Raw genomic sequence first — 14,928 nt, forward strand, 5'->3', positions numbered from 1 at the left:
CTGTGTGTGTGTGTGTGTGTGTGTTTGTGTGTGTGTTTTATGGTTTTAGTTTTAGTAATAACCCTGACAGACATGATGAAATACAAACGTGAAATTGGTGTTCAGTCAATTCGCCCCTCATGGCACTTCAGTCAGAATATTATTAACCATCATAATATTTAGAAACAATTATAAAATTTACTTGATTTCAATGATTTTAATAGAAAGTAATTTACAGGTATTTATTGTGCAAATCAGAGAACCACTTCCCAGGAAAAGCAGGAGATTAATAGTAGATTAAAATGTATATATTCATATTTTAGTTGTGCAGTTAGTCAATGAGTATTTAACCTCTTGTTTTTACAGGTAAAGCATCTCAAATTCTGTCTTGTCTTTAATTTCTGACCTTAAACCGACTGAATGTACTTTCCTCTATAGCAGCAAAGTCTACCTCTCCTGATGTTGTTGCATTGACCTTCAAACGTGTTTCAACAACGCTACCAAGCCTCCATAAGGAGGTTCAGCCATCAGTCTCTACCTCCACTCTTTTAACAGAGGATTTTAAAGCTGAAGTCTCAGGTGATGAACTTGAGGGCCCGAATCAAGGGCCTCCGGTTGACTTAAACGTCACTGATGTGAGCAGGAATAGTTTGATGCTGTCTTGGTCGGCTCCTGAAGGAGCCTTCGATAGCTTCATCGTTGAGTTGAACTCAACAACAAAATAAGTCCAAAGACAGTGTTATTGAAGTGTCTGGAGAAGCCAGGCGGGTCCATGTAGATGGGCTGAACCCTGACACGCTTTATGAGATTACATTGTATGGGATGAAGGCGGGCGAGAAATCCCAACCAGTCAATGCTCACATCAAGACAGGTACATGGACATGAGCCTCAGAAACCACAGTCATCTGTCATCCGCCATAACTCCAATATTCATAATACTACAAATGTCATTCATTTGTTCATTCATTTAAAGTCATTCTTAAAATGTAAAAGTTAGCCCATCATCTTGGGAGCAATTCTGCAGGCGCAAGGCGGTTTGTGGGAAAATTGTGTTTTTACACTACAGTGTTTAATGCAAACCCAAGACCTTTTGACGTCAGAAATTGGTTTATTTGGTTAGTTTAAAAGATTTTTGGGTCCACACCAAGAAACCACACCTAGTTTGCTTGAGAAATGGCTGTGGGCTTTGGTTTATGTAGACTACCATGACTATAATGAAAGCTTTTGATAATTCTAGCTTGTCTGGTGTTGCATCTGTGAGCATCATTTTGTGCATGTTGAGTATTTAGTTGAACACTACCGTTAAAAAAATTTGGGGTCAGTAATAAATATAATTATGCTTTTATTCAGCAAGGACATTTTAAATCAGTTTTATTTTTAGTTTCTTTGATGTACTGTTATAGTTTTTGTTAATATTTTGAATTAAGATTGTATTTGTATATTTTGTATTAATTTTGGGGTTTTGTAATTTTTATTTATTTATTGTTTCAATATATATATATAGTAGTTAAGTTTCAGTTTTTAGTTTTAGTTATTTTAATTTACTCAGTTAATAAGTACTTCAACTTAAACTGAACAAAAATGTTAAATGTTTTTATAAACATATTTTATTTCAGTTAATGTTTTTATTTTTTAAATAATAAAAATGAAATAATGTTTTTTTTTTAATAATGTTTAATAATAAAAAAAGAAAATAATGAAATAATGATTTTTTTTTAATGGTTTTAGTTTTAGTTAACTATAATAACCCTGCATTTCATTGATCAAAAGTGACAGTAAAGATATTTATAATGTTACAAAAGATTTCTATTTCAAATGCTGTTCGTTTGCATTTTATATTCATCAAAGAATAGGAAAACAGTTTCCACAAAAATAATCAGCAGCACAACTGTTTTCAACATTGATAATAATGATTTCTGAAGTGACACTGAAGACTGGAGTAATGATGCTGAAAATTCAGCTTTGATCACAGCAATAAATACAATAAATTACAATATATTCAAATAGAAAGCAGTTATGTTAAATTATAATAATATTTCACAATATTTTTATTTTTACTGTTGTTTTGATCAAATAAATGCAGTCTTGGTGAGCAGAAGAGATTCAAAAACATTTAAAAAATTTTACCGACCCCAAACTATTGAACTGTATTGTATATTAAACATCAAATATTATTCAAAATTCACTTTCTCCAATCAAACTCATATTCACTTAACATTTTAGTTGTTACCCAAGATGTGATCTCAGTACCTCTAGTGCCACGAAACACTTGCAGAATTGTTTCATGAGAAACCTCCCCTTGGGATTATAGCATGAAACAATTAATATAATGTTTTATCTGATCACTCTGACCATTGTTTCTCAACGTGAATGAACACCGTCTCTCTGTGCCTCATGTCTTTATCCATATCATTTCATTCCATCTATTAACTATTTTTTCTGTGTCTGTCATTACATTAAGCCAGTGACACTGGCAAGTTCAGCTCATTTTATTATGCAAATGTAATTAATTTCAGTGACAATAACTCATGTCTGATTTCTTTGTCCGTCAGAGGAGCAGAGGCCGCAGATTGGCAGTCTGAGTGTGTCTGATGTATCTTGGGATAGCTTCAATGTGTCCTGGACCATTGAGGATGGCTCTGCCTTTGAGAGTTTTGTGATTGAAGTGGCAAATTCAGCAGGTCCAGAAAGACAGAACCTTTCGGTATCTGGTGATGCCCGTAGTTTATGGATGTCTGGGCTCAGTCCCGACACGTCCTATATAATTACATTATACGGAGTGCATCAGGGCTCGATCCTGGGGTCGATCTACACTCAAGCAGCTACAGGTACCTATGCTTACCTGGATTTCCCTGCTGAAAAAGAAGTGCACTTTAGTAGACTTTTAAAAACAGTACTTATTACGGAAATAATATACTTAAGATTTAATGTAATGTTTTCGCAGCCCTAATTGCATTTACAATTAAATGAAAATATATTATAGTTAAAAATTTTATTACATTCAATTAGTTGAACTTAAGAGTGTTTTTTAACAACACTGTTCATTTGACACACTGAAGTGTCCATTTAGACATATTAACATTTCAGAATACATATTTCATTAATGTAATACATACTTCAATATTAACAATATATTTTGTACTGTTTTACATATTAAATATACATACTAAATTACACTTATATTCTATATATATTTCATATATATATATATTATAATACTTCACACACACACACACACACATATATATATATATATATATATACATGAAATATATATTGTATAATGTATTATATATTATATATTATACATGTATGCTTTTAATTTGACAAAATTACACTTCAGTGACATTTGATTTATTATTATAAATATATGAATATTTCATTAATTTAATACTTCAAGTACAGTACAGTTTTTTTTTTTGTTTTGTTTTTTTTTTTGAATATGCTTTCAAGTTTTGAAACACACTGCAAGTGCACATTCAGTGCAATTAAGCACACTTCTTTTTCACAAGAAATGGGACATCTTTTATCTATTATGCCTTTTTTTTCTTTGTCTCTTCTCTCTTTCTGACAGTTGTATTTCTAGTTGGGAGCTGTGGTGTCAAGCAGGTGCTTCTGTGCTTTAACATTTCCTTTTAATTTTTCACGAAACCTAAACGTCTTTGTTGCATGGGGCCGTTGAGAATGATAAGCAAACACTTAATGGTGTCCATCATAATTTGTTGATTGTGAAATGACTTCTTTTAACAAAGCTAACTGATTGTCTCCTCTACTGTTCCAGCCACTGTGTGGGTCTTGCCTCAAAGTTGATTGCGTTGGGGCACAGAAAATGCCGTGTTTCCATTCATTTCCTTCCACTGAAATCAAAGCTTTGTGTTCAACAGTAATCACTGTCGACCATTATACTATCATCCATTTCATCCAGCTGCCCACATGCATGGCACCATCCATCTCACACATTTACCGCATTGTGGTGAGTTTTGATGAGCTGCAGTGATTGCAACATATTTCATCCTCTTACATATAATTTCATTCACTTTATTGTGATCTCATCACCTACTTGCATCATTTCACACACTTTTTGAATTGATATAGATGCAATGTGCATTGAATAAGTAAGGTCCATTTTTTTTATTTTTGTTGATTTTGAGGACCTTCTATGTCAGCGGTTTCAAAATATTTTTTGTCAGTCAAACCTTTGACATAATATATGTTCTAAAAAGTTAATATTTCAACAATTTAGCAACACATTTGCTTGTTCTCGGTTCTCTGATGCTGGTTAATCATCACATGATGTGCAGGTAAACCATTGAAAATAAAATATTTTCAATAAAAATAAATACATTTATTTTTATTGAAAATATTTTTTTGAATATTTTAAATGTTTTTATTAGATTTTTTTATTTTAAAATTATTTATTTTAATTGTACATTTTTAAAGAAATGAAAAAATTTAAATTAAGATATCGTTTTAAAGTAAAAATCGTATTAAAAATTATTCAGCTATTATTAGCTTTTTTACTTTTTTATAAAAAAAAAAACTTAAAAAAGTAATTTGAAAATGTAAAAAAAACATTAATTGGCTTTTAAATATCTATTGATAGCTATTCTTTAATATTATAACACTATACATCTTTTTAATTTTTTGTTTTAATTATCAATGCTTTGATGTAATAAAAGTAACAATATGATTTAGCGAATAATATAAAAAAAATTAAAAATATATTATAGTAATATTTGATTAAATATAATAATATTTTAAATAATAGATCAAATAATAACTAACAATTAAATATAATAATTCAATTAAATAATTTAAAAAGTTAATTAAATATTCAGACATACTGCTTTCTGGGCATCACCAAGCATTAACTTTTACTGCACCGAGCAAAGAACATTACTGTATGTTACTGTTTGAATGGGAATAATGTAAGATTGGCATGGGAATAATTTGGAATAGAAACCAATCTTGATGCATCTTTTGTGTGGATTGCTTCATATGCACTAACACAATATTCTTCTTAACCTGTTTTGACACTACAGTGAACAAAAACAACAAAATAGCCTCCGATTTATTCATAACTACAATACATTCTTGTGTTTTCCTATCCTTTTTAACATTCGTTCTGCTTTTTTGTTTTCATAGCAAGGCCTGTTTGACAGCCTGCACCTGCAGTGTGTAAGCCCAGTGTCTAGCTACAGAAAATTAAATGATATCTGTGTTACTATACTGAGCATTTTCTTTAATACCAAACCAATTATAATTGTTTATTTGCCTTATTTATGTGTGTTTACAAACGTTATCATCATGAAACCTAATTTACATGAAAAAAAGCACGTTATGCATGCAATCGAAAAATAAATATGCATCGTGCATGCTGCAGACGTGGGATGTGGAAAACAGGCCTAATCCGGCAAGCACACTTGAGGTGCATTTTAAAACTTAATCCATAATAATAGTCAATATTCATAGCAGTTCTTACAAAAGAAAAGCAAATATTTCCAATAATTAATCTGTCAGAAGTTTCTCAGTTAAACAAATTTTACATGCATATTATGCATATTGTACAGTTAAGTGCAACTGCACTATTCCAATAATAATTTTTCCCTTTAGATAGCGCTCCAGTGGTTGGCAATCTGTATGTTTCTAATATTACATCAGAGAGCTTCTCCATTTCATGGAAAGACACGAGAGGAGATATTGAGAGGTTTATCCTGGAGATTATAGACTCTAGCTGGCAGCGGGAGCCAGTCGAATATAATCTGTCACAAAGCACACAGTTGTATGAAATCACTGGGCTACGGCCGACTACTGACTATATAGCTTACCTCACTGGAGTCGTGAAGGGAAGGAGAACAGACTCCGTCAGTGCTGTCGCCTCCACAGGTAACTGCAGTTCTCTCGTTTCCTTGCTGTTTTCCCCCATCTGTTTATATTGCAAATGATAAATCAGTCCTTAAAGGGGTAGCTCAACCAAAAAGATCACATTTAATCTCTCTAAAATGGGTCCATGTAAGTCTTCTGAAGTCATATGGTAGCTTTGTGTGAGGAACATGCGAAATTGAAGATGTATATCACTGAAAACCCTCTGCTATGCACATTGAAATCTGGTGCCTTAAGATGAGTTGCATCAGACTTAACTTTAAATACTGTATGCAAGCACATAAGTGACTAAATTAAGTCTATTACTCATAGAAAGGCCCAGCTACTGCATCACTTGTGGATGCGCGTTCACGACAGTATCATGACGCGAGCGTGTGGTGGTGCTGACCCAGATCTTTCCATTGATGCCGCCACACGCTCGCGTCGTGAACGCACGACCAAAGTGACGCTGTAGTGACGAAAATGTGGAATAAAGTTGTTATTTTTGTTTTCTTTGCACAAAAAAGTATTCTCGTAGCTTCGCACCTTTACAGTTGAACCACTGATGTCGCACGGACTACTTTGTCGATCATCTTGGTACTTTTCTGGACCTTGAACGTGGTAGTTACCTTGCTGTCTATGGGAGGGTCAGAGAGCCCTCAGATTTCATCAAAAATATCTTAATTTCTGTTCCGAAGATGAACGAAGGTCTTACGGGTTTGGAACAACACGAGGGTGAGTAATTAATGACAGAATTTTTATTTTTGGGTGAACTAACCCTTTAAGTTAGAGAGTGTTCTCTGAGAATGTTCCCTGTTAGCTGGGTTAGAGCAACACGAGGGTGAGGGAATGATTTTTGGGTGAACTATCCCTTTAACCAAGACTGTTTTGTCAGTTAGGCACCAAGTTAGCATGGACAGATCTCTAAACGAAAGAGAAAGAGACACTAAACGAATCGTCATGGCTGGCTCTTTCCTTCCTGTAGCGGCCGAGCCTGACTTGTCTGGGCTAGTTGTTTCAAACATTACCTCAGACACAGTGTCGCTCTCCTGGCGGACAGGAGAGAAGGCGTTTGATCATTTTATAGTCGAGGTGAGAGAGTCTGCTTTGCCCACGCAGGCGACGGGGCGCACCTTACCCGCGGGTGTTCGCTCCACGGTGCTGACCGGCCTCAGAGGAGACACGCGATATCAGATCAAGCTGTACGCCACCTTTAGTGGCTCAAACACAGCTGCCCTGATGACTCTAGTAACCACAGGTACAGCAGCGCATGCTTTTGACTAGTATAAATAGAATTGGATAGATTTGCTTCCTAACCATGTGTTTGCACAAAATTAGTCCATCATCTGAATAGTAACCAGTGTTTAATATGTTATTTATAGTAGTTATTAATATTTTGTATTAGATTTTATTTTTATATTTTCAGTTTTCGTTTTAATTTCAGATTAAGTTTTCATAAATTTGTTGTATGCTTTTATCATTTTACTAGTTTTAATATATGTGTGTGTATGTGTATATATATATATATATTTTTTTTTCAGTTTTCACTTGTTTCAGCTGGCAGTTTCGTAACAATACTCAGTCCTTTCTTTCATTCATCCAGAGCCTAAGCCTAAATTGGGCCCCATCGTGGTGTCTGAAACACGACCGAATAGCTTGACGCTGTCCTGGAGCACACTGTCAGGCCACTTCGATGGCTTTGCTGCTCGTGTCACTGACCGTGAGCAGCTGTATGATGTTGTAGAGCTCAGGCTGTCAGGCGCAGAGAGGAATGTTACCGTCACGGGTCTTATGGACTCTGCGGTCTATGACATAGTGTTTTATGGTCTGTCTCGTGGCCGTCAAACTCCAGCAGTTTCCTTCAATACCAGTACAGGTACTGTGCAAGCTTTTCATGCGTCTATCACAACAAATCAGAACTTTGACAGAACTAACAATTTTGCATCCGGTTAGATGATGTTGCAAGCAAATTACTGAAACTACCTGTGGCTTTTTATTGTTTATTGTGTATTATTTATTTATTTTGCACACTTGCATGCATGTAATAATTTACAAGGCTCTAATTTAATGACTCTGAAGGCCATTTTACACCAAGTAAATGATCAGTTTTTGACAAATTGTGTATGCGTGTGTGTGTATATATATATATATATATATATATATACACACACACACACATGCATATACATAAAGGGATACATTTTTGTAATTTTTTTTGACAATTTGTCACGTGAAAAACTGATAAAAAAAATATTTATATGTATTTCTTTTTTTGTGACAATTTGTCATGTTGGTCTTGGTGTAAAGATACCTTTAAAAGCACTTTTTTTCTTCCTTGCAGTTTTGAGTTATATTCAGTGATCTGAGATAGTTTCAGATGCATTTAAGACAATAGATATATTACAAATGGCTTGTCTTCAGGTGCAGTTTCAGTTTGCAACTTAACTTGGCTTGCTTAAGGAAAAGAAAGTGGTATTTGCCGTGTGGAAAATCATTTTTGCATCAGCCTGAGCTCATGTTGTCTAATGACATTAACACAGATGGATGATTAGATTGATTCCTTTCAGTTTTTTGTCATTGCATATACATGCAGTTCTATTGCACCCATTGAATACTCTATTATTTTACATGGAGAAGCCAAGAATAGAAAGCTCATACAATCATAGTTTAATAGTTAAAAATTGATAAGCAACATTTGACAAATAACAAGCTATTTTGACCTTGCAATCACTGCAGAATCAGTTATACATCCTCACCCTGTATTGTCCCCTCCTATAACACTGCAACTACGGGACCCAAATGAATGCTGTACCACGTAACCCAGCGTCATTACCGAAAGTGGAAAACCTCACGGTTTCGGATATTACCCCGTACGGATTTCGAGTGTCCTGGTTGGCAGATTCCTCTGAGGGCTTCAGCCATTTTCAGGTAAAGGTGTCGGACTCTGGTCAGCTGCTGGAGCCGCAAGAGTTCATAATGCCGGGGAACCAGACCGTACTGGATGTTTTGGGCCTGATTACTGGCATTGGCTTTGAGGTCAGTGTGACCGGGGTGTCAGGGAATGGGTTACAGTCTCGTCCAATCACCACAGTGGCTGTTACAGGTACCGCTCTCTGCTTTTCAACTGCACGTCACTCCGTCACATCAAAGGTTTCACTGCCCAAGCTTGGTAGTTTCAACTTTTTGTTGAGTAGCAAAATGTTTTTCATATCTAATAAATGAATTGCACATTTTTTCAGGGGTTGTATGCACAAGACATGTTCAAGAGTGTGATAGTTTCTCTCTGATATGTTGATATGTTGTAGGCGCACATAACGGCATGACAAAAAACCTGCCAAATTGTACAGTTTCTACGGTAAACACTCAATATGCTCAAGATAGTTTTCCTGCCCCAGTTGCTGCTTCTAATTGGTCACCCATTTTAAAAATCACAATTTTATTTGCTGCAATTTAAATCTTTTAAATGTTGTCATTTAAACAGTATAATGGAAACAGTGTCATTTTGTGGTCTGCTGATATGTTTCCTTAGTCATTTTTCAGCAAGCATTTCTGCACAAAAATCTTTTTTAATGGTCTTCCAGAAAAATCTGTCATCTTTACACAATAATCAATATTCACCTAAAAAATATATATATATATCGCAATTACCTTTTTTTTTTTTTATTCAGTGGCAGAAACGGGCTTCCATAAGAATCTCCCAGAGTAAGGCCAAATAATCTGAAGACTTAATACATTATGCAGTATTGCTGCTCAACCTACATTTACGTAGTTTCAGGGCTGCTTAGTTATTTTGTTTGTTTGTTTTTTTCAATGTGTGATAGCTTTTTCCCAAAATAGTGATTGCAACATAAATACATTTACATGTGTTGCTTCAGCTGCGGATTCCTTTGTAGTTTCTAGACTGATCTAGAAAGGCACAAAATGAAATACTAGAGTAGAAAACAGAAGCCATGACGCATGAAGATGACAATTAAACAAAAATAAAAAATAGTGCAGATGCAACGCAAGAACATGTCCTGTGTTTACACGTTCTTTTAGAAGTTAGTCCAAATTCTAGATGATGACCTGCTGTTGATATAAGCTTTGGTTGGGAAACTCCTACACAACTCCTCAACACTGTCCTTTCTTTATTTGCCAGGTCTCCTCCATCAGTAAAGCATTTTGTTTCTAGTGCTGCTTGTATGAACAGTTCATGCTCCACTGGTCCCATTTCCTTAAAAATATGTGCATACACATGTGTGATGCCATATTTGAATTGTGTTTTCCACTGAATGGCTGGCTTTGCACTGTATATAACAACTGTATATAACAAAAATATGTTCTAAGAATGTTGTGCTAATGTTCCCATTAAGTTATGAAAACGTTATGTTCTCAAAACTTTCAAAATGTCCTGTTTTTATTTATTTATTGTTTTTTTCTTGGTTATTTGTATTTAGAGCAAACATTAAGGGAATGTTAAAAATTTAAATTTTGCGAACATTATGGGAATGTTACTTTTGAATGTTCTCTGAACCTGAAACAAGTAGCAAGCAGTAACGTTTAAAAAAAAAAACATTAGATAAACATTCAACTAAAATGTTTCAGATAGCTTTAAACGAACATTCTATTAACGTAAAATGTTTAAAATTATATAAATAGTATATTATTGTATAAATATGTATTCAATTTTTATTTAAAACAAAACAATGTAAACTAATAGTTTTTATTTTATTTATGTTTTATAAACAATGTTTGTTTGTTTTACATAAATTAATATCATAAAAGAATGTTTTTATTTTATATAATATGCATTTAATTTAACAAATAATGTCATATATAACAGATCAGTAATTCACGTACATTCAAATATAAACATTACTTTTGAATGTTCTCTGAACCACGTGAAACAAGTAGCAAGAAGTAATGTTTAAAGAACATTAGACAAACGTTCAACTTAAGGCTGGAATTCACTACACGACCTTTAAAATCTGAACAGATTTTTAAAACACTAATGGCTCGTTTCCATTGAGCGGTACGGGTCAGTACAGTACAGTACGGTACGATTCGGGACCGAACACCCTGATCCAGCTTGCGTTTCCATCGCTTTAATCACTACAGAGACATCAGAGCCAGCGGCAAATGTCGTAAGGTCTAGCCGAGCTAAGGCTGCTCTATGCGGATACATGAGCACTGAGCTCCCCGTGATCGCATGGAGCTCCGAAATCGGCATAGCAGATTTTCAAATAGGTGCTATCTTTATAAATAAACCGCAGATTTTAGTTTTAAACATACATTCTCGCCTGAAAAACTCTTAAAACTACATTTCATGACACAATAACAGTAATATTTTGAAAATGATGCGGGTTTTTGGGCAATGACGTTTCACACGTCCACAAGAACAGGAAAGAACGCATACTGAGAAACGGCTATTGTCTGTGTGAAAATGTAAAATTATAAAATACACTGTTATATTTTTTTCTATTTGCGCACTCTGATGTAAATAAGCCCTACACTCATGGACAGCAGAGCGGAACGAGTGAAGGAGAAGCTTTATCCCCTTGTATCACGCAAAAGTGACGATTCTAGTCAACTAGTCAACGTTCTGCAGTGAGTTTGGCTCCACCCTTTTGGTACCCTTTGCTGTGCTAGGTACCCCAACGGAAGGGTACCAAAAAAGTGGTACGGTACGGTTCGCTATTTTGGTACCATTCACAACTTCTGACAATGGACATAATTGCATACCGTACCGTACCGTACTGTACTGAACCGTACCGCTCGGTGGAAACGAGCCATAGGAATCATACACTTACCGACTTTGTAAATAGTCACACTGGGCGTCATACACTAAACGACTGAGGACACACACTACCAGACTTTAAATCCATTCCGATCACAACAAACTCACTCAGAAATGTGCGACTTGTTGCTAGGAGACGCGTGACAAATGAAAACAATATGTGTCCTAAAATCAGCTCAAAACATCAAACATGTTTGATTTCCTCCGACTGGATGGAATCAAAGTCTGAAGCTAAAAAATCAGAGTCTGTGACCATCACACACTACACAATTTTCTATGAAATCTTTCAGCTCAAATCTGCAGACCGGCTCTGACTTTCGCCAACTAGCGGCGACTTCTCCAAACTGTAAATCGGGGGAGAATCGGGCCAAAAGTCGTGTAGTGTATTCCAGCCTTAAACATTTCAGTATAACGTTCCACAAACAGTGTGTAAATAACATTATTAAAGACCAGATAGCTTTAAACAAACGTTCTTTGAACATTCCCTATTAGCAGTAGCTCAGAAGGAAACACAGTCTTGCATGAAATCACTATAAAGAGGGAAAGACAGTCTTATGTAAGTGGCGTGCATGATTTGCAATGCCATTTACAATATTAACTGGTGTCGGAAGTCATGAAGGACCATGGTTTATGTCCATGGTTTAACTAACACAGGAAGTTGTATTCATACTTGATGCATGTCGAATGGGTGGAGACTGGCAGGTAGTTGGAAATAAAGCGCTCTTGAGTCTGTCTCAGACTTGTTAAAACAAGAAAAAGACACATGTCACTTACTTGTCAATCAGAGGCAGAGCCAGAGATCGAGCACCTTTTCGTGTCAGACGTCACCCCTGAGAGTTTCCGGCTGGCCTGGACGGCAGAAGACGACGTCTTTGATCGATTCGTGCTCAAAGTTAGAGATTCGAGCAAGCTCTCCCACCCTCGAGAGTTCGTTGTGCCGGGCGATGAAAGAGCCAAAGTTTTAACGCAGCTTTTGGGGGGAACCGAGTATGAAATTGAGCTTTACGGTGTCACGCTGGAACATCGCTCCCAACACATTACTGCTGTTGCCAGAACAGGTATTGCATTTGTCAAACACGATCATTTCTGGATTCGAGGGGCTTTCTTGGCTGCAATGTGATGGAAGTATGATCTGAATAACACTCTTCATCGTAAACAGGTACTGATCTGTGATGCACCGTGATTTGAAACGTATCTGTCATGATATATTTCAATCCAGGGTTAAAGTCAACAGCAAATACTGTTCGCATGCCATTTTACTTGATGCATTTCAACTGGATAATCAACAAGAAAAAGACTGCTTGGTGCTTGACTTGATCTATTGGGTGAAAAGTGGGTTTTTAGACACTATAATCAGAAGTTTTGACAAAACTTCATGAAGTAAGACGTTGGTTGGTTTTCAGTTGACGTTGACTTTAACCTTGCATGCTCTTATGAAGGAACGTTATGCGTGTTCATGCATCCAGAGGAAAGTCTCCCAGTGTTCATTTCACTACTAAACCATCAAGTCTTCGTTGTTGGGAAACGTGACGTTAATTTGTCCGCATGCACTGAGAACTAATGTCTGTGTGTCGGTTTATGATCAAAATAACATGCCTTCTTTTTGTCATCATCTCGCTCCAGGTTAAATTTGTGGAATGCAATTGAATGGTTTTGGCATGATTGATCATGTTAAAAATGGTTTCTTGCACTATTATGACTAATGAATCTTTCTTTTAGGCCTTTTTTCATTGCACCAGAGAAAGGCCTGCTTCACCTGCAGTTCAGTGGCCTTTTCTTTGTCCATTTTCCAGTGGCTGTTTGAATTAACGTCATAACTTAATGGGCATAAGGACCCTGGGTGGATCATTTTCCCAATTTTTTCAAAATTTTTTCTTGCTGTTGCTAAATATGTATCTGCGTTGCTGTCTGGCAGGCCTTGGAGCTCTAGGGGACCTTCGTTTCTCTGACATGACGGACACAACAGCTGTGGTCTCCTGGACTCAACCGCGATCCCAACCGGACTCCTACAGGATCACTTACGTCCCCGTCCAAGGAGGCGAGTACCGGTCCTGAAAATGATTGAAAACATTATATTAGATATATACAAACAACAGAGCTAGTGTTGAAGATGAAGACTAAAAAAAGTTGATTACAAGACGTTGAGCACATTTTGAGACGCTCTGATGAAATTCACGCATTAAGTCTTGCTTCTCTTCTGTGTTTTTCCAGGTGCTCCCATGATCTTGATGGCGGACGGGTCACGGTCTCAGGTTTCGCTGACCAATCTGATTCCTGGAGAGATGTATCAGCTGTCGCTTGTTGCAGTGAAAGGTCTGGAGGAGAGCGAGCCAGTGTCCGACACTTTTACTACAGGTCGGTTAAGACACTTAACTGATTAGTGGTGTTTTTAAGATAAGCATCATTCTCAGTATTGCTCAAACTGAGCGTCAATGATCTGAAAACAAACCCCTTAACCATAATATAATGTAATATAATATAAAATTATAAATAATATGAAAGATCAGTAATGCATGTACATTAAAATGTAAAGACGTGAAAATATGTTAAATGTATTAAAAATAAATTATATAAATATATTATTGTATAAATTATATTCATTTTTTTATATACAGTATTACAAAATAAAGTAATAGTTTTTATTATATTTATAATATATATATATATATATATATATATAAACAAATTATAATATAATATAATATAATATGCAACAGATCAGTAATTCATGTACATTCAAATGTAAAACCATGAAAATATTTTAAATGATTAATATAATTTAAATAATAAATTAATTAATTAATATAATTTAAATAAATTAAATAATTATTATATTAATGTATAAATATACATTGAATTTATTGTATATATATAAAACAAAACAACACCATGATTTTATAAATAACCAATAATATAATTATATAATAACAGATCAGTCATGCCAAAATAATGTTTTTATTATTTAATTAATTTACCTCCAGCCCTGGATACGTTTTATATACAGTATTACAAAATAAAGTAATAGTTTTGATTTTATTTATTTTTATTTTATATGCAATGTTTGTTTGTTTGTTTGTTTTACATATAACCAATTAATATCATAAAACAATATTTTTATTTCTATTTTATTTTGTATATGTCTGTATTTTAACAAATAATGTAATATAATATTATGTATACTGTAACAGATCAGTAATTATGTACATTCAAATGTAAAGACATGAAAATATCTCAAATGTAGTAATATAAATTATATAAATGTTATATTATTGTATAAAAAGTGTGTGTGTGTGTGTGTATGTCTGTGTGTG

General features: G+C 34.9%; 2 protein-coding genes across 2 annotated transcripts in view; both read left to right on the top strand.

Annotated features, from left to right (window-relative positions):
* LOC107715542 (tenascin-like) overlaps positions 1-14,928 on the top strand; it is a 43,480-nt gene that overhangs the window by 19,718 nt on the left and 8,834 nt on the right. The window contains exons 10-13 of the mRNA XM_016521693.1: positions 2,532-2,807; positions 12,403-12,675; positions 13,533-13,655; positions 13,829-13,972. Of these exons, the coding sequence (XP_016377179.1) occupies positions 2,532-2,807; positions 12,403-12,675; positions 13,533-13,655; positions 13,829-13,972 (816 nt within the window). The remainder of the gene's footprint in view (positions 1-2,531; positions 2,808-12,402; positions 12,676-13,532; positions 13,656-13,828; positions 13,973-14,928) is intronic.
* LOC107715541 (tenascin-like) lies at positions 6,657-9,267 on the top strand. The gene is made up of 3 exons (XM_016521692.1): positions 6,657-7,099; positions 7,445-7,717; positions 8,666-9,267. Exons 1-3 carry the CDS (start codon positions 6,754-6,756, stop codon positions 9,061-9,063), a joined length of 1,017 nt encoding a protein of 338 aa, XP_016377178.1. The 5' UTR covers positions 6,657-6,753; the 3' UTR covers positions 9,064-9,267.

The sequence above is a fragment of the Sinocyclocheilus rhinocerous genome, unplaced genomic scaffold (assembly GCF_001515625.1).
Source record: "Sinocyclocheilus rhinocerous isolate Xijiao unplaced genomic scaffold, SAMN03320098_v1.1 scaffold2765, whole genome shotgun sequence".
Classification (NCBI taxonomy): Eukaryota; Metazoa; Chordata; class Actinopteri; order Cypriniformes; family Cyprinidae; genus Sinocyclocheilus; species Sinocyclocheilus rhinocerous.